This window comes from Rhamphochromis sp. 'chilingali' (assembly GCF_963969265.1).
Source record: "Rhamphochromis sp. 'chilingali' genome assembly, chromosome: 1".
In the NCBI taxonomy this organism is placed as follows: Eukaryota; Metazoa; Chordata; class Actinopteri; order Cichliformes; family Cichlidae; genus Rhamphochromis; species Rhamphochromis sp. 'chilingali'.
In genome coordinates this window covers 47,328,610-47,347,901 of record NC_137929.1, presented here as the reverse complement: position 1 = coordinate 47,347,901, position 19,292 = coordinate 47,328,610, and the positions used below count along the sequence as shown (strand labels likewise).

The 19,292-nt window shown below is 41.7% G+C and overlaps 1 protein-coding gene across 2 annotated transcripts in view; it reads right to left on the bottom strand.

The window, feature by feature from the left end:
* LOC308395212 (dachshund homolog 2-like) overlaps positions 1–19,292 on the bottom strand; it is a 116,471-nt gene that overhangs the window by 44,561 nt on the left and 52,618 nt on the right. For both annotated transcript variants that reach the window (XM_080879960.1, XM_080879961.1), the window contains exon 2: positions 8,050–8,165. In XM_080879960.1, the coding sequence (XP_080736086.1) occupies positions 8,050–8,165 (116 nt within the window). The remainder of the gene's footprint in view (positions 1–8,049; positions 8,166–19,292) is intronic.

Sequence of the window (19,292 nt, the reverse complement as noted above, 5' to 3'; positions counted from 1 at the left end):
GTTCTGGCTTTTTTTTTGTTTTTCCCCTTCGCTTTCTTCCGGCGAGCACTCGAGAGTGCCAATTTACAAATGCAGTCGATTGCTCTTGTGCTGAGTCAAATAGATTTCAGCTCAGTACTCTGGCACTTAGGTCGCCCATCTTTAGCTCTTACTGAATGTTCACGATGCCCATTTGCAGCCATTTTGCAGCCGCCATTTTGTGCTATTTCAAATGGAAATAGACACTAGCTGGAGAGTGATTGTTTTTGCAAAGTCTTTGACTTTGAACAGTTCAAACTAGAAGGCTTGGGGATTGCATTTGTTCTCCCGAATCAATACAAACTTTTCCATTAGGTTTCTTTATGAACTGCTATAACAACTGGGTTTGTAGGTCAGGGACTTGAGTCAAATAGAAACAAGATTTGAAAGCCCGTTGAAGACAATGTTTGATGTAAACTTTGGGTAATATAATGAAATCCAGTATTAGGGCTCTATTCACTATGATATATACTTATTATTTAGTTTAGACTATTAGAGTTTGGGGTTCTGTTGCCTACTAAGATTTACCATCATATTCAGTCAAAAGTTATTGCCTATTCGGTCAACTGCTCAATGGTAGTTCTCAGTTTAGTGGTTAAAGGTCAGAAGTAAAAATCAATGATTATGGGTTCTGTCGGCCTCATAAATATTTGTTGGGACTTTACTGTCTAATTAGATGAACAATTTAAGCGATTTAATGCTTCATAAAGCCACCAGTTAGAGCTTTTAGTACTTGATTACATGCCAAAACCAAATCAAAGCTGAAAGTTTAAAAGTCATTAGCAATGATGAGAGGCTCTTTACAGGTAAATGTAAGTCCACCTTATACCCAAAAAACGAATGTTTAAGAAGATACATCGCCTATTAGTGATGGCTATTATAGTTTCCATTAACTATTAATGTTCTGTTAACTGTTCAAGTTGATGTCTGTGTGTTGGTGTGATTGATTTGTATTTTTTACTGCCTGACGTTTGTGGGTTCACTTTCCTGTTAAAAGTCAGTAGTTATGATCTCATTTTCATAGTCATGTCTGTAGTTACAGATTAAAGTTCAAAAGTCACACTTCAAAAATAATCCTCATTTATCTTATGTTGGGTGTATGCGTGGCTCCTCAGTTTAACCTTGATCTGAAATAAGCCATCCTTTCAGTAAGCAAACTTTCTTCTGATTGGCTGATCCATGCAAACAGCAGATGTGGGTGGGGCTTCTGTTCTCACTGTGCCTGAGATGCCCACATTAAGGATATTTTCCCTCCATGAAAGCCTGAAACTGAGTGTACGCCACACACTGACCTTATTACTGCAAACTTTTGGATATGGCTAATATCAGCATCACCACTGTAACTGTATATCTGCCTGAAAATAAGACAGGGCATAATAGGCTCCTTTGTCAGAGGCGCTGGCCAACGTCACTGGCTTTTATGAAGAAAGAGTGATTAAAAAGTGATGCAGCAGGAGGGGAAGGATTAAAAAGAAAAAACTTAATGTCACCTCAGTCCTCCTCAGACTCCCTCCCTCTCACTCTCCCACTCCACCTCCTTCATCTCTCTCCCTCTCTCTCTGCAGGTGCACATAAGAGTCCTCCGACAAGTGTATTCTTTTTAGGACAAGATTGAAAGCACTTCATCTGTAACCTACACAGAGTGTGCGTGTGTGTGTGTGCATGCGTGCGTGCGTGCGTGCGTGTGTGTGTTTTCATACAGCCAGATGTGTTCATCACTTCAAATTGGATGTATTTGCACAAGACTGTGCTAAAGAAAGGTGTTTACGCACCAATTGTGCATGGATACAAAGTCCGTTATAGGTGTGTGTTTAAAAAAGAAAAAAAATGGCACACTTGTGCATCCCTGTAAGTGTGTGTGTGTGTGTGTGTGTGTGTGTGTGTGTGTGTGTGTGTGTGTGTGTGTGTGTGTTTGAAGACAAGGCGAACCATTGAGCTGTTTTTGAAGTGAATTAACAAGTCAAATGAGTGCCGCAGCACCCTGCATAGGTTACCACACACACACACAAACACACTCCCACGCTTATCATCGCAGCGTCTTTGTTAAGGAAGATGAGGCCAATTAAACTGATATCACTCTCTCGCTGTTGTTGACGCCTCCTGCCCTCCCTTCTTCTCTCTCATCTTTACGTTCCATCCTCCTGTTTTTGTCTCCTTCCTCTCTGTTTCTCAGTTTTGAACCTTTTTTCCTTCTTCACTCTTTTTTTTCTCTCGTCTTCGTCGGCTGGTTTCTTTACTTTTTTCTTTAAAGTACTCCATCCACATTTTCCACCTCCTCCCTCATCCATGATTTCTTCCAACATCTCCCTTCTTCTCTGCCCTCCTCATTGTCCCGTCGTCTTCTTCTTCTTCTTCTTCATTTTCCGCCCTCATGTCCTCTGCCTTTCTCTCACCATTTCCTCCAAACTCTCTCCTCCTCCTCCTCTCTCTGCGTTTCCTAACCGTGTGATAAATGTCCATCTGCGATTGGCCGATGCCCCCCATTGCTGTGGCGCCCGCGAGGTCGTAAACAACAGCCCGTCTCCCCCAGCAACGTGGTGTCTCCATGGACGCAGGGCCACTAAGACGACGGACTCTGCATGTGTGTGTGACTGAGACAGAATGCGACATCTGACAACTGCCAAGTGTGTGTGTGTGTGTTTTATATATGTTGTGCATGCATGTGCGTGAGTGTGTGTGTGTGTGTGTGTGTGTGTGTGTGTGTGTGTGTGTGTATGTGTGTGTGTGTGAGCTAATGAGCGATCATAAGTGAGCAAATGTTGTCTCTGGGTTCCACTAATGTTTAACAAACACACACACACACACATATATCAGGTGTGTGTGTGTGTCATTAGTATGCCACAGTGAGCTGTGTCCATATGTCACTAAACAAAACCATGTTTTATTTATCCTGTAGAGGGAGAGGGAGGAGAGAAGGAGGCCAACAGTCACTGTCAAGGGGGATGGAGGGAAGGATGGAGGAGAAAAACTGGCGAGGTGATGGAGGGGAAAGATCTGAAGGAACGAGAGCGGCAAGAACGAAACGCAAATATGTGGAGAATGAAGAGGAAGCAAAATGAAGATCAGAGGAAGAGAAGTGAGGAGGTTCACAATGTGGAAGGAAAGGAAAGAGGAGATGATTGAAATGAGGGTAGGAAGGAGAGAAGGAAAGTTTAGTGTGGGACCACGATGAGGTGAGAGGGGAAGATGGAAGGAGACAGTCAAGGAGGCAAGAGCAGAGGAAGAGAAAGGGAAAGCGTGGGGGAATTCAGGGTTGAAGAAATGACAGAAGAAACAACAGGAAGGAAAAAGAGGTGGAGGAGGAAGATCTGGAAAATGAAAGGAAGGAGGAAAGAAAGGGAAAGGAAAGAAAGGCTGGAAATAAAAGAGGAAAGGACAAATTAAAGAAAAAAGGAAATGAAGGGAAAGAAAGCAGAACAAGAGAAGGAAGGGTAGTGACCCCAAAAAAGCAGAAAGGACAAAGGAGAGAGAAGAAAGCTGATAGAGGGAGCAGGAGGGAAAGAAAGATGCTTGGATTTCTTTTAAAAAAAGGACATAATTGGGGGAGAGGGAACAGGGGGAAGGAGAGAACGAAAGAAGCAAGGAGGATACAAAAACAGCACACGAAAAAAGGAAAGTGAGGAAAAATTAAGAGCTTGTGAGGGGATGAAGGAGGAATACAAAGACGGGAAAAAGAAGGTGAGGAGAATGACGCTGAGGGCATGACGAAGGGATGGGGTAGGGAGCAGGAAAGCAAAAAGGAATGATGGAGAAAGAAAGAAGACAACTGCAGCAAATGAGTGGCACATGGAAAGAAAATCATGGAATATGAAGACAAAGGAAAGGGGGGAAGACAAGGTATGGATGGTGGAACTAAGAAAAAGAAGGAAGAGTGAAGGATAGAAAAGTTTACAAGAAGAGTCAAGATGAATGGAATGAGTTTAGGAATAAAAATGTGAACAGAGCAGGGAAGCAAGGCAAGAGACAATCAAGCAGGATACAAAAAACAAGAAGAGAAAGGAAGAAAATGGAGGAAAACTTATAGGAAAAAGGAGGGAAGAGTGAAGGAATGAAGGGAAATGAGAAGGGAGGATAGGAAGTGTGTTAGGAGTTAGGAGCAAGTTTAAGGAAGGAAAAGAAGAAAACAAAGGTTAGGAAAATGGAGAGCAAGTAGGGGACAGTAAGATGAAGGAAGCAGGATGGAAGAAGATGGAAAATAAGGCAAGGAAGATAGAAAGGTTACAAGAACAAATTAAGCAGAAGAAAGTAAAGGATATAAGGAAATTAAAGCATGAGGAGGGGGAGAAACAAAAAGGAAGAAAGAGGAGGCACAGGAAAGCAATTACAAAAATGAGTAGACAAAAGAGGAGGGAAGAAAATAGAGAGGAGATAGAGAAGGAAATAAAAGGGGAGGGAGGAAGGAAGAAAGAAGGAGGAGGGGAAAGAAGGAAAGCAGGAAGTAGAATAGCAGAATAAGTAAAGGAGAGGAGTAGGAGAGACAAGAAGTGGAGATTGAAGAGGATAAAGTGACAAAATAAAGGAAGCAAAGAATAAAGTGAGAAAGGTGGCAGACATGGGGGGGAAGAGAAGGGAGTGAAAGAAGTAGGAAGTAATAAAGTAAGGAAGATGCAGGCAGGAGGAAAAGAAGAGACTTAAAAAATGAAGAACATGAAAACCTGGATGACAGAGCAGGAAGGAGGGAGGGAGACGAGTTGAGGAAGAAGGGAAAGGGAAGAAAAGAGGGACACAGCAAGGGAAGGAGGGGGGAGGATGGACAGATGGAGGAGTGGGACCCCAGAGACGTGTCATTCATCACACCACCATGCAATCTGCACTCGTTCACTCTCCCTTTCTCTTTCTCTGCAGGTCTTTTTCCTCCTCCTCGTCTCCTTCGCTTTACCCGTTTTTTTCTTTCGTTGTGTCATCCACTCGTTTATCCATCTTCCATCGCGCCATTTTTGTCACACTCCTTGCCTCTTCCTCGGTTCCGTCTTTTTTTCCCACTCTTTGGTCCCTCCAACCATGTTTTCCTCAGTACTTTGGCAGTCATTTTTAGGTTTCATTACCTCCTCTGGCGACATCCCTCCTTTCTTCTCTCCATTTCTCCCCCTCCTCTATCCTTTGCGTTCCCTCCATTTCCACTTTCTGTGGCTACAGGAGGGGGAAAAAAGAGGGAGCCTTTCATTTTGTTTTCTTTGCCATCTCGATTGCTCAGAAAGAAAGGATGAGGATAGAGGAAAAGAGCTCCAACATTCGGAGTACCGATGCGTGTTGGTTACTTCACATCACAGATCACCAAAAGGTGGGCTGCAGCCCTGCCCAGATGCTCTCTTTTATGGATCCACATTATTTACTATACTCTGACACACTGTGTTTTTTTCTTGTTTTATATTTTACATGGCTTCATTAAATATGCTTGTAATAGCTGATTCTGAGGAGGTCGAGTGGGGACCTCCTTCGTTTTTGGTTGCTCTGATAACGGAGTGACCCATCTGCACGCTTCTTTGGTTGGCAGATGCAAAAGGTACGGAGAAAACTGTTTCTACATGAAACTGCTCACAACAGGGTACGCATAAAAACACCTCATGATTTCTGGAAGGAGACATTCCTATTGAGCGTACAAATATATTTTATGGTGCTCTGAGCAACATATTGTGAGTACTCAGAGCAACGTCCGTATCTCTACAACTCGGCAACTTGCATCCACACAATCTAGATGCTTAAACAGCACTACAGGCACTACAGAGATGTTTACACATTTGATCAAAAAAATTTAAAAAACATATGAGTGTTTCCTTAAAATACAGCCCGCTCGGGATTCATGGTAGATGTTAATGTGAAAGCTCAAAATTAGTGAAATGTGTCAGTGCGCAGCTTTATGAGGATTACTGGTCATTTTCTCTGGAGGTTATAAGCATAACAATGTGATACTTTTTTCCATTAAAGGCCAGCAGTTGGCTCCTCTACCAGCTGTCACCAATTCGCAAACTGAAACACGTGTCAAACACAGAGCGGGAAACACATTAGGTCCATTAAACAGACACGGAAACGCAGTAACAGAGTGAGCCGACCAGCGCGAGCCGTTCAGGACCGACCAGCAGCGAAATTTAGAGCGGTCGAGGGGGAAACACGAACTTTGATATGACAACTGTTGTGCAGTATTAACAAAGTAAAGACTATGCATAAATAATATTTCACATTAAAAAACACGACTGAAGTTCCTGTGACCACGTATTCATAAACATGTGCAAACTTAATGACACAAAAGGGAACACAAGTCATTTCTTAATCAAATTTTAGGTATACTCATAAACCCAATTAGAAATTCATGGAAACTAATGGTCACCGAGCTTTTCATTAGTTCTTCCTGAAAATGCACCAGAAAATCCTTTATTGCTCATACTCAAGTCCATCTGGTCATTGAGTGCATGTCCTTGACTAATGACTGAAAAAATATGTGAACAAAAATCTGTGTTCAGCCAATACTTTAAGTGCTGTAAAGGAGCTTAAATTGGTTAAAAGTTGAATTTTCTCTTCCAGTTCAGTGCAAAAATGCCCACAGCATTCGTAAAATCTACAGCCCTCACCAGCTAATTACACAGCCCAAGCTAACAGGAACATTCATTTCCTACTAACCATTGATCACTTTAGAGATCTTTGCAGTTTTAGGCACAAAAACAACTTTTCCCACAGATTTCCCCACAATCTTTCAGTTATCTTCCTGTTTGCTCTTACACCGCTGGTATGGAAGCAATCCAGTGTATCGCTGTGCTTTACCACAGGTGGTAGAGGTGATGAAGTCGTCACTCATCACTGCATCTTGTATGAAAGGAAGAAAATATCCTCCTTACGTTGCATTGTATGTGACCTGTCATCTGCAAAACCCGCCTCATTACCTGTGCTCTCCATTTTCATGGAAAGGCAAGTCAAGGCAAGGCAAGGCAAATTTATTTGTATAGCACAATTCAACAACAAGGTGATTCAAAGTGCTTTACAGAGACATTAGAAACAAAAACAAATAAAAAGCATGATTTAAAATTGATTAAAACAAGCAAACAAACAAACTAACTAAACACACACATTTCACACCTGTTCGCGCGATCTGAACCCTTATCGTAAGGGGAGCTACCAGTCCTTCTGTGGACGAGCTACTTTCTATTTTAAATTCCCTGAATTTAAAATACTCTCTAGACCCAGTCTAGACCCAGCTGGGGAGCTACCCAGAGCTCTAAGCCCACTTAACAAACAAACAAACAAACAAAACAGTATATAAAATCAAAACAGATAAAATCAGAAATAGATAAGATCAGTAGTTAGTGTAAGTTTTGAAATTTAAGCTTAAAAGTGTGGATTTGGTGCTTTATTCAAATGCAGCTGAGAATAAGTGAGTCTTCAACCTGGATTTAAATAAACTGAGTGTTTCAGCTGATCTGAGGCTTTCTGGGAGTTTGTTCCAGATATAAGGAGCATAAAAGCTGAATGCAGCTTCTCCGTGTCTGGTTCTGACTCTGGGAACTGATAAAAGACCGGATCCAGATGACCTGAGGGATCTGGAAGGTTCATACTGGGTCAGGAGGTCATTGATGTATTTTGGTCCTAAACCATATACAAGACTTACAACATCAGGTCGCGGGACATGTTAGCATGAAAAGCATTGTATGTTTAAATTAAGCATCAAAGAGACGATTTCAGTCCCTACAAGTCACTGAATCTGAAATTCTTCAGTCTGGAAATAATCTAAAAATCAACACAGTTTATGCTTGTATGCGATCCCAGATTTTTCCACCTGTGTTTGGTTGGGTTAGATGAGTATTTATTGAAAGTAATTTGCATCAAACAGCAGTTGTTGACCCATCCATCCACCCCTACCTCCTCCCTACACAACTTCCTCTCTGTTTTCTGTCATAATTACTTTGACCAGTAGAGGGCACTATCACAGAGTCCTCAGAAGCTGCTGGAACAACAAAAAAAGGACTCAAAATAAATCCCAATAAGGTAATAAGATGCATTAAAAACGAGAAAATCATTCATGTCTCGGTCTCTTTCTCTTACCAGTGTGGGACAGCAGGCTGGGGGACAGCAGGCCGGGGAGGCCTGGGTGAAGCAGCCTGGGGCTTTCCTGGATCCCTGCACCAGAACAACGCTTGGGAGGACGGCCTGGGCGAGAGCTGGAGGGGGAGAGAGAGAAAAGGAGATTAGTTTCTAAGATTTTCCAGGGTTGAGTGCAGAAAAATGAAGCCATTATAATCTGTGCACGCCTCTCAGACCATCTGCATCAAACATGATACAATACGGTATCATTCAAAGCACTTAGGTTCATGTATATCAGTTTCACATCTGAGGTCTTTGTTTTCCATATAAAGATATCAACACTGTCAGCTGTGTCGGGCAGACAAGTTTCCAAGGACTCCGAGCAAAAAAGTAAAAGCTGCCTCACCGACATATTTCATCCTGCCCTTTGAGCAACTGAAAGACTATGAAGTACAAAGTCTCATGTCCACCAAGTGTTTCTGAAATCCTGAGTATGGCTGACAGACTTTTTCCTGTGAAGAAGCTCCTGGAAGGAAACTCAGCAGAAAACTTAAATGTTGTTTAGATATGCAGATTGTTATTGCTGCCGATGGACTTTAAGGAGTTTACAGTCTTCACGGAGAGACAGAGGAGGAACAAATATGCTAACACTCATGTAAAACAGCATTCTTTTTACATACATAAGCTGGGATACATGTTCTACATGAGCAAGTGAACCTGAATAAACACTCAACACACTCCAGCATCTCTCTCAACCCCCCTATTTCTGTCACACACACACACACACAACCTACTGTATTATGCATGTGCACGTAGGCATAAATAAACACACTCAAACAAGAATACTGTAACTGAACACATGCGGCTAAACATAAAGGAAGCCACACACACACAAACACACGCACACACACACACAGAGGAGGTGCGCATGCAGGCCAACTCTCTGCAGGGTAGCTAAGTAACAGATGGCCATCCAAAGTCATTTACACCTAGAGAGAGAGAGAGAGCGAGAGGCCAAAAAATAAAACCTGTTCAAGACTTCGACATAGTGCCACTGCATGAGATTAGAAAAAATAGAAGCAGGTACACTCTACTTTATTTTCCAAACCTAAGATTTCTGTAATGAAAGTACAAAAGTGTGACTTTCCCTGTGCTAACAGAAGGCACTAACGTTAGCTTGTATAGCTAACTAGCTTTTTATTACTTGACTTTGAAACAAAGGGAAACGACTTCAGTGCTAAATATGGCAAATGTGTGGTACACAATCTACCCCGTCAAAAATTTATTAAATAAATAAGTAGAATGGAGCTCATCTGCTTGCTGACAGTTAAACCAAGAAATACTGAGCCACTTGTGTTGTAGCTGTCGTGCAACCACAGTTTAACAAAGTCATTTGAAAAAACCTGGAGGGTCAAACTTCTAATAAAACTTTTTTTTTAAACAAAATCTGAAATTTATGCATCCAGCTTATAAGTTTCTGTCATCATTTTTAGATGGGACACTAGTCTTGTATCTCCACCTGGGGGCAATACACAGATAACTAACGCACTGTTTTGTGATTGTAAAAGTGTTCTTAAATAATCCTTTTAGTTGGATTTTATAGTCTTTATACCAACACTGTCCCAACAAAAGCAGCACTGCTCTGTTATGTTAATGTCATTTGCAAAGACCTTGAAAACACTAAGAATAATGCCTTAAAAGGATAAGATCTACACATGACAGCAATGTATTTGGTTTTTAATTGTACATCAATAAAAGAAAAAACAAATATTACTGTTTTTATTCATACCAGCTGTTGATATAGAAAAGTGAAACATATGCACATGCTTTTCCAACTTATGAAATCATAATTTTGTATGTTTAATTGTGGCCCTCAGTGCATTAAGTTGTGTTTCTAGTGATATACTGAGAAACAGCTTTGTTTTTCCCCTAGTAAATGGTCTTTAGGCCCTAGCGTAGATATCATTCATAGTGTCCAGATATGAATACAGAATTAACCTCATTTTGGAGATACAGTTTTACAGGTAACACACCTTCTCCAATTAGTACGACTGTCATCATGACTTTTACATAAAAGTCATCAGGGCTGTTATTCAAACATGAAGCCATCAGATAAATGGAAAGTGGGTGCAAGTCTGAAAAGCACCTAACAAGGGTGTGGGCTTACAGACGGGTCAGCTACTACAACAGCAGAGACTACAGAGTGGCTGTGCGGTTTTCCAGGAACGTGTCAAGTACTGAATATCGGTCAAATCCCACTGGGAGGTGCGGAGCAAGAGAGAAAAGAGAAAGTGTGCTAAAAGAGAGAAAACGTCTGCAAATGTTTTTGGGTGTGATCTGTATGTGAGAAAAAAGACGTGCACACACAAACACACACACACACAAACACACATACAAAAACCGAAAAAAAGAGAGAGAGAGGCAGAGGAGCATGAAGAAATGAAAACATGAACCTTCACTTTTCCTCTGAACTCTGCTTCACCTCGTCCTCCTTCAATCACACACACACACTCATCTTTGCAATAAACTCCCTGTTCTCTCTCTTTTACAGATACACACACACACGCGCAGGTGTTTGCATTCAAACCTTAAAACCTTTCCATCAACAACCCTCTGCTACCTTTCAACTCCCACATACACACAATGGATACATGTTACAGTACCAGGTGTGTGTGTGTGTGTGCTCATCTGCATCCATCCATGTGTAAGCAACATGAGAGTGTGTTTGTGCGCATCCACATGAATTCATGCAGTGTGTGTGTGAGTGTGAGTGTATAGAGGACACATGATATCGCCTTCTCATTAGCCTTACAGTTCTTTGTTCAGAGTAATGACTGCAGTGTGTGTGTGTGTGTGTGTGTGTGTGTGTGTCCCGTAGGGTTGCCATATGTTGGGCATTAATCCTCGTCAACGGTCCACTCTCCTTACTGCACCGAGCACAGGAACAAAGAGCAGGTCACACACACATACACATCACATAGACATGAGCTGGAAAAAAATGGAACCACATATGCTCATACATGCTACATATATGCACACACACACACACACACACACACACACACACACACACACACACACACACACACACACACACACAGAAACTTCAGAGCCAGTCCATTGACCTACATTCATCTGTTAACCCTTAACCTCAACTGCAAACAGCAACAAGACCACTTCTTGTCCACAGGTTCCTGTTTCTGCACTGAAGATGTGGGATAGTTATGCCGGTGACCTTTCACCCTTAACCTCTGTACCTGTCCACATTTATCTCTCATTTCCATTTCAACCAAGGTTTAGGCCTCTCTTAGCCTGGTTCCAATCAGACCCTTTTGGCGTGTGCATGTGTGTGGATGTGGATCAACACAACCAGCCTTCTTTTTGTGGAATTTTTCATCCCAAATACAGGAAGACTGTCCTTGTAGTCTCCTGTAATTTTCATGTGCGATGCAGATAAATGTTGCCAACTGCTCCATGGGGAATGCTGCAAGTCCCAGCTAGACCTTGAGTCAAAGTTTTCCTATAATTGCGGACATCTTTATCATAGAATTCCAAACAATGCCCAACTCTAATTAATGTGTGACGAATGATCCAGTAGAATCGGCGCCGTTCATCCTGCCTGGTCTGCAGGTGTAACTATTGCAAAATGTGCTCTGGAGAGGTGAGTCAGAAGAGTTATTTGGCCATAGCAGAAGCAGATATGCTTGGCACAGACCAAAGACAGCTTTTGTTGAGAATAATTGTTGAGCTTTTGGTGGTGAAATGCTATGCCTTGGGCTTTGCTGATTTGAGGGCTGAGGATCATAACACAGAGTGCTTGAGGACAGAGCAAGTCCATCTGTCTGAAAGATGAAGTTGAAATGTTAAAGGACCCCTCGACAGGATGATGACCACAGCGAATCTATAGTGTAATGTCTCAGATGGAACAAGTGGAAATGGCTTCATCAAAGCCCAACTGAGATATATTTGTGGTTATTTCAAATGGACGGGTCTCTCTCTGCATGTTGTCCTTGTGTCTGCGTGGGTTCTTTGTGGATACTCCAGCTCCAGCGCTCTAAAGACATGTAGTTAGTGGGGTTAGTAGATTGTAAATTGCCCATAGGTGTGAATGGTTGTCTCTCCCTGTTAGCCCTGCGACAGACTGGCCAAACCCTAACCCTTTATCCTGCCTCTTGGACAGGCTTCAGCCTCCCCACCCCGTGACTCTGGATTAGATAAGCAAAAGAAGAATGCATGCATGGAGGATATTAGAACTTTGGCCCCAACAGGTCTATGCATGAGACAACTTTAGAAACATAAGCTACAAATGTTAAGCTCGTCAATGATCCTATTACCTAACTGTTCCTATTATTCAGTTTTTACTAATAGAAAGAAGATTGAAAGGGTCAGTAGAAGTATAAATAAAATGAATCACTTCCACTGTGAAAGGAGTGGAAGACAAAAGAAAAGTGAAAGATAAAGTTACCCCCTGTTGTCCAAATGTTATACTTTAAGACTCATAATCAATAACAGTCTCAAAAATTTAACTAGACTTTTTGTATAAAGGATTACAGAATGTCCGACTTCCTCGTGGTTAGAAAAACCGATGGATGTAGCCACCGTGATGTCAGCCACTAGTTAGTTAAGTCCAGTTCAGAATCCTGAAGTTAAGCTTTTCTTTCCGTGTTTTGATGCCTGATGCGATGAGCGAGTGGCGGATCTGATTGAGAAATTGACTTGTGATTGATAAATAGTTAGACAATGACCAAACCCTAGACTCTTCTTTGCCTGTTAAAATGACCATAATGTACAAAGTGGACTCACAATTGAGCCCATAAAGTGAACATAAAGGCCTTTAAAGCGGCGACAGAGAGAGGAAGCCATGTGGTCACATTCCCATAGACCAGGGGTGCCCAATCTCAGTCTTCGAGAGCTACTGTCCTGCAGCTTTTAGATGCATCTCTACTGCAACACAACTGAATCAAATGGTTTGATTACCTCTTCAGTATGCCATCAAGTTTGGCAAAGGCCTGATAACAAGCCATTCATTTGATTCAGGTGTGTCAGAACAAGGACGCATCTAAAAGCTACAGGACAGTAGCTCTCGAGGACCAGGATTGGGCACCCCTGCCATAGACTTTTATATAATCAGAAGACCCGGATTCACCCCCTGCTGGCCATAAGAAATAATACAGGCTCAAGGTGCTTGAGGGTTGGCTTAATTTTTCAGAACTAGAAGCTACATTCATCTTTTAAACCATAGCATGGTATGGTACATGTATGTTCTTGGCTATGGAGATATTCTGTGTTGTCACAGTGCCCAAACACTACAGCAGTAACTCATCACTGGTCTCTGTCTGAAAACACTGGATGGGCTTCATTACGATCAAGAAGAAACAGCCATCTCAAGTTACCCACATCTCCGGTTTAAATCCTGTAACATCACTTCACAGTTGAGTAAACGTTACTACAGATATTCGTTCTGTTTAAGCCAACCTTGAACCTAGAACTTCTTTATGCATCGTTAAAAAGGAATAAAGTCCAAACTAGAGTCCTTCATTCCCCTATGGAGAGATTTAGAGCTTTATTAATCAGTGTGTTTAATGATGCTGCTGCACACATGCATGTGGCATTATACTAGATCTGATTCATTGATTGCTATTGTGTTCCTACAGATAAAAAAGTACTTTGGTCAGTCTAATGAGTGTTAGTGGAGCTAAAGTGAGCTCTCAGAATAAAACACGAGCTGGGGTAAATCATGACTGAAACGAACTATGTGGCTGAAAAATTATACAGGAGACACAGTCTGCTCCTGTTTGTTTACAGCAATTATAATATTGTCTCATAATTACACAGGTAATGATTTATGGAGGTTAATTAAAGTAAGACACACAGTAGCTTCCAAATGTTTGCCACTGATGTTTTTTGGTTATTTGATGACCTTTTAATTGGCCGAGAACACCAGAACACGCCACGAATGGAAAACACGAAGGTGACATTTTACACACGCACTCACACACTCACGCCCACACCCCCAACGATCTGATGAGCCACCTTGAAGTAAGTCTTCCCACTTTGACACACGCGCCCCATCGCCTGTCCTCCCAAATGGCCGTTTCTATGGTGACGGAGCCTTGATCAATACTCCGTCATTGGCTCTGATGGCCGGTCAGGGTCGGTCACACACACACACACCGATGCCTGCACACACACTCAAATAACACACGCACAAACAGGCATGGCGGTGAATAAGCACGGATTCGCTAACACGTTTGACAGATTGATTTAGCTCAGAACGTGCAGAGGTCACACACACACACACACACACACACACACACACACACACACACACACACACAGTGTAGTTTATCAAAGCCTAGTGCGGTCAATACGTGGGGCTGAGCGAGGGGTCAACCCTCTTTAACTAAAATCTTTCATCTTCACTCTTTCCTTTCTCCCATCTCACCATCAGCATGGTTTTTCCTCTTCTTGTTCATTTATTGGTTTTCTCTCTCGGCCCTCCAAATTTGGCTTTGTTCTTGGATTTTGTTTCCTTTTTTTCCCCTCATCAAATAAGTAAAACGTTTTTGTAACTTCTGTATTTTTGGTGTCAGGATAAAATGGGTTCTCAGTGAGTTTTAGATAGATTCATTATCTTTTACTTTATCTGTTATTAGAGTTTTCTTTTTTGTCAAGATTTTCTTTCAAATGTTGAATCCCTTGAAAAAATCTATTCAACATTTTTACTCCTTTTTTTTTTACATTAACTAAATATTTCACAAGTATATTTTTTTAGGATTACAGATGCATTCTTTGCCTTATTGTTGTTTATGTGTCAGTTTTTAGCTTTATAGTCACAGTCCAAAATGTTATAATCCTGAAATGTTACTCAGTTATTTTTATATATTTTTGGTATTGTTTGGATATTTCTTTCATCTGTCTGTTGTAGGAATGCTCCAAATACAGCACTTACAAATTCTAACATTTTTTCTGCTTATCCAGGGATGGATTACGGGGGCAACACCCTAAGAAGCCCAGCAACTTTCTCCAGTTCTTTTAAAAGACACAGAGGTGTTCCCAGGCCATTCAGGAGACGTAATCTTCTCTCCAGTGTGTCGTATGTCTAGGGTGGAGGGCCTGGCGATCTGATCCCCAGCTGTTGAGGCCGACTGTTGGGACACGCTAACACCCATCTTCTGCTTATTCAGGGTCGCATGGGTAGGTGGAGCCCATCCCAGTTGCCATAGGGCAAAAGGCAGAGTACACCCTGGATAGGTCGCCAGTCTGGCTAACACACCTGTGGGGGACTTCTGGGTCTGAAAAGTGAAGCCAGTGATAAGGTGTTTTCAAACTACATGTTTGCTAATGATCAGCAGGGGGTGATTCTTGTTGCTGCAATGCTAAGTACAGGAAGATGTCTGTGAAGGTTCGCAGTCATCCAGGTCTTTTCTTTCCAAGCTCCTTAGACTAAGTACAGAAAATCTGAGAAAAAAAAGTCACTCTTTTGGTTGTTTTGTCTGGTAAGTTTGGGCTTGGTCACTATTTCCAAGTCTTACTGAAAATGTGTTTGGTTTCTCGATTGTGGCACTTTTTTGTGTTTCTGCACACTGAAGCCTTGTCCCCATTTAACTGATAGCTGCCTGCTAGCATACATTGCAGGGCTACAGTTGCATAGCCTCCTGAGACCCTGTGTCCTCATACAGGGACATTACATTTTTGGTTATTCTGCATCTCACACTTCATTCTACTCAGCAGTGTCTTAGACTTCGTCCCCACACGTACTTTCTCTCGTTCACAACTTCAGGTCAAATTATGTCACAACCTCTGCTAATCGTTTATTTTCTTTGTCTCAGAACCGCCGGTTGGTGGACACTTATACATTTCCTTCTTTCCATCCATCTTTTTCCTCCTTATTTTCCTCTTGCTCCCTCTCCGTTTTCTGTCTCCCTGCACCTCTCAACCATCATAAATCGTGTCACTGACTTACATCCTCTCTGTCCCTCTCTGTGTGTCTTTACTCTTTGTTTGTAGCAGAACAACAATCCATTCTTTTTAAAGAGACACCAGAGAAATGGGATACATGTCTGTCCACGCACACACACACACACACAGACACACACTCACTCACAAGGAAAGGCATCATAATCATGGACGCTCACGGACTCACAAGAGAGAGGGAGAAAGAGAGAGAGATGGATGTTTACTTTCTTCTGGGCTTCCGCCTCTTTGATTGGACAGATGAATGACTTCATTGTGTGTGTGTTTCCTTCTCTCTTTTTCTGTCTTTCGTTTTCGACATGGAGAAAAAAGAGCCAGAGGAAGAGGTGGGGAAAAAAGAGAAAGAAAGACAGGGAGAGAATGAGAGCGAGAGAGCACTGGAGTAAGGTAAGCAATAATAAGTATTGACTGATAAGGGAAGTAGAGCGAAAATAATAAAGGAGGAAAAAAAATCACCCTAAAACACAGAGTGGAGGGAAACAGGGATCCTGTATTGATTAACTGATGACACCTCTCTCCTTCTTCTCATCCCTCGCTTCTTTTTCACCCCTATTTATCCATTTCTGCTTACTTACTATTTATCTTACCACTTCCTGTCTTTTATCCTATACTTATTTTCTCACATCTGCTCAAATCTTAATCTATCCTTCTGCCCATCTTATTTTTCTATTCATTTGTCCATTTAGCAGTCTATCTATCACATGTACAATCCATCCAGCTTTTCCATCCATCCTTTATCTGCAACCTAACATTAAAGCCACTGATTGGTCAAGTAGCGCTTACCATCTTTTTATAATGCAGTCTTTGCACTCGGCTCTGAGATTCATGTGGATATACTCTGACAAGTACTAATAAACCTGAAGATTGCTGCAAACCAAGCACACTCTCTATGGCAATGGTGCTCCCCAACTACTGCATCTTCCTTCTCTGAAGACGAAGAGCCCAAGTTTGTTCACCCAGAATCAAGGTTTTCCAAATCCCAATGATATCAAGAATCCACAGCATGCCCCTGAACAAACCGAATCCTGGGAGGTAATCGCCCTACAGGACCAAAAAGGACCCTTTTTCAACCATCAAGTGGCATCACAGGACACCCCCAGAGGTCCTATGACCATTCCTGAAGGGGACAAACCTGCTGAGATGAATCTACACAGTAGTAGGCAGAATACCATGGCTTCAAAACTAAAATCTAAAACAAATATTTACTTCAATGTTGTGACTGATCGGTATATACATGTATCAAATCTCATATCCATCTATTCATATTTTAATCAACTGTATCTCCATCTATGCCACCATATGCTCTATAGGTTTGGCAAGTATGCTAACATTTAGCAATTGGACAACCAATAATTGTTGATACCGCCTATTCACAAGTTCATTTACAAACTCTTCCAAATGGACAAAAAGGAGAGGATACTGTGTTACTGAATTATCAGGTTGCATGACCTGTAAGTTCAACAGCTGCTTTCCCAGACACGTATCAAGTCCCAGACTGAAAGGAAACTTCATTGAAGACCACCACGGACAAAGTTTTCAGTCTAAGACTTAATCTTTTTTAGGACAAAGAGACGTCAGAGAAAATTCTGAGCCAAAGGCTTCGACAATGGCGCTTTGTTCCGCAAGACTTCCAATGCAACAAGTCTATATTCGGTGGTCATTCACTAGGCATATCTCTGCTAATGTCTGTGTATGAACTGCAATTCTCAAAAAGCAATTGGAATTTACATGTTAATTATTGGCCACTTTGAAAAAACAAAACCCAAAAAGCAGTGGCCTCTCCAGTCGCCTATACACAATTTATTTGTTTATTCACTCAATCAAACAATCAAAGGATCTATCCAATCATCCACTTTTATACCTACACTGTCTATTTTTCTTTGCTGTACCAATCAATTCGTATTTTTGTATCTATATCAGAGTCCATCCTTCTAGGAATCATTGTCCTCTACCTCTCCATCCATTCATCCTTTATCTGTATATGCATCTATCCACACAAACACACATTCTCTATCATCTGTCTATAAATATCTATCTGCACATCCTCCGTACCCATTCTTAGTATCCTCTTTTTTCTATCAATCCATCTACATATCAGTCATCTATGCAGCCATTTTGCCATTCTTGCATCCATCTCTATTTTCTACATCTACCACCACCCATCTCCCCCTCTCGCTCTCTCTCTCTCCAGTGGAACAGGTGTGCAACGGGACAAGAGACAAAAACACTCCTGCATTTTTAATCAGCACCTATTAAATATTAAACATGGCACACACACACACACACAGTCATACACTGAGCGACACACAATCGCTGACGAGACAAGTTATACAGGTCGATGGGCTAACGTGTGTCTGCATGTCTGCGTGAGTGTGTGCGAGTGTGTGATGGCTTTAAGCGCCATTACCTTACTTCCTCGGCATGTGGGCAAACACACACACACACACACACACACACACACACACACACACACACACACACACACACACACACACACACACACACACACACACACACACACAGGCAGGGATAATTCATACAGGCATACACAGTGCTCTCACATGTTAACATTTAAGAGGTAAAACTATAACAGACTCCATGTTCTCTCTCTCTCCTCTTCTGTGTGTCCGCCCCCCCACCCCCTGCCTTCCCTCCCTCGCCGTCTCTTTGAAGTTCTCCATAACAAACTATAACAACAGGAAGTTTTCAATGCGCCACATTGAGAAGGAATGTCACATATGGTATGAGCGAGGGAGGGACGGAGCAAGGGAAGGAGAAACACAGGGAGGATTAGAGGAGCTGGATGGATGGTTACACTGTAGCTGGGAAGCCGCCTTCACTTCAAGCAAACCTGCAACTTTATATAAAAGCTCCCCAAAGACCCTGACTTATGTGGTTTTCATAGAAAATATAGATTATCTAACAATTCAATAATCAATAGATTTAGTCTGCAGAATAGTCTTGAAAACCCTCTATTCCTCTCATTCAACCTCTGTTATTTTCCTTTATTTGTCCCTAATGTTCTTTATTCTTACACAGAAATCATAAAAGACAAAATCAGAGAGAGTTCCTTAATTGCTAACAAATCCTTAAATCACTCAGCTTGAAAGTCACTGTTAAAAAGAAATGTCCTATAATTAACATATGCATTAGCAATGTTAATTTTTGATACTTTCTATCCAAGATGGAAGCAATTCAGTTTTTTCACAGCACCACATCATAACAACAGTCGCCTGAGGGTGCTTTTTACTATAAGGTAAAAACCCTACAACAGTAGAAAGAAAGCC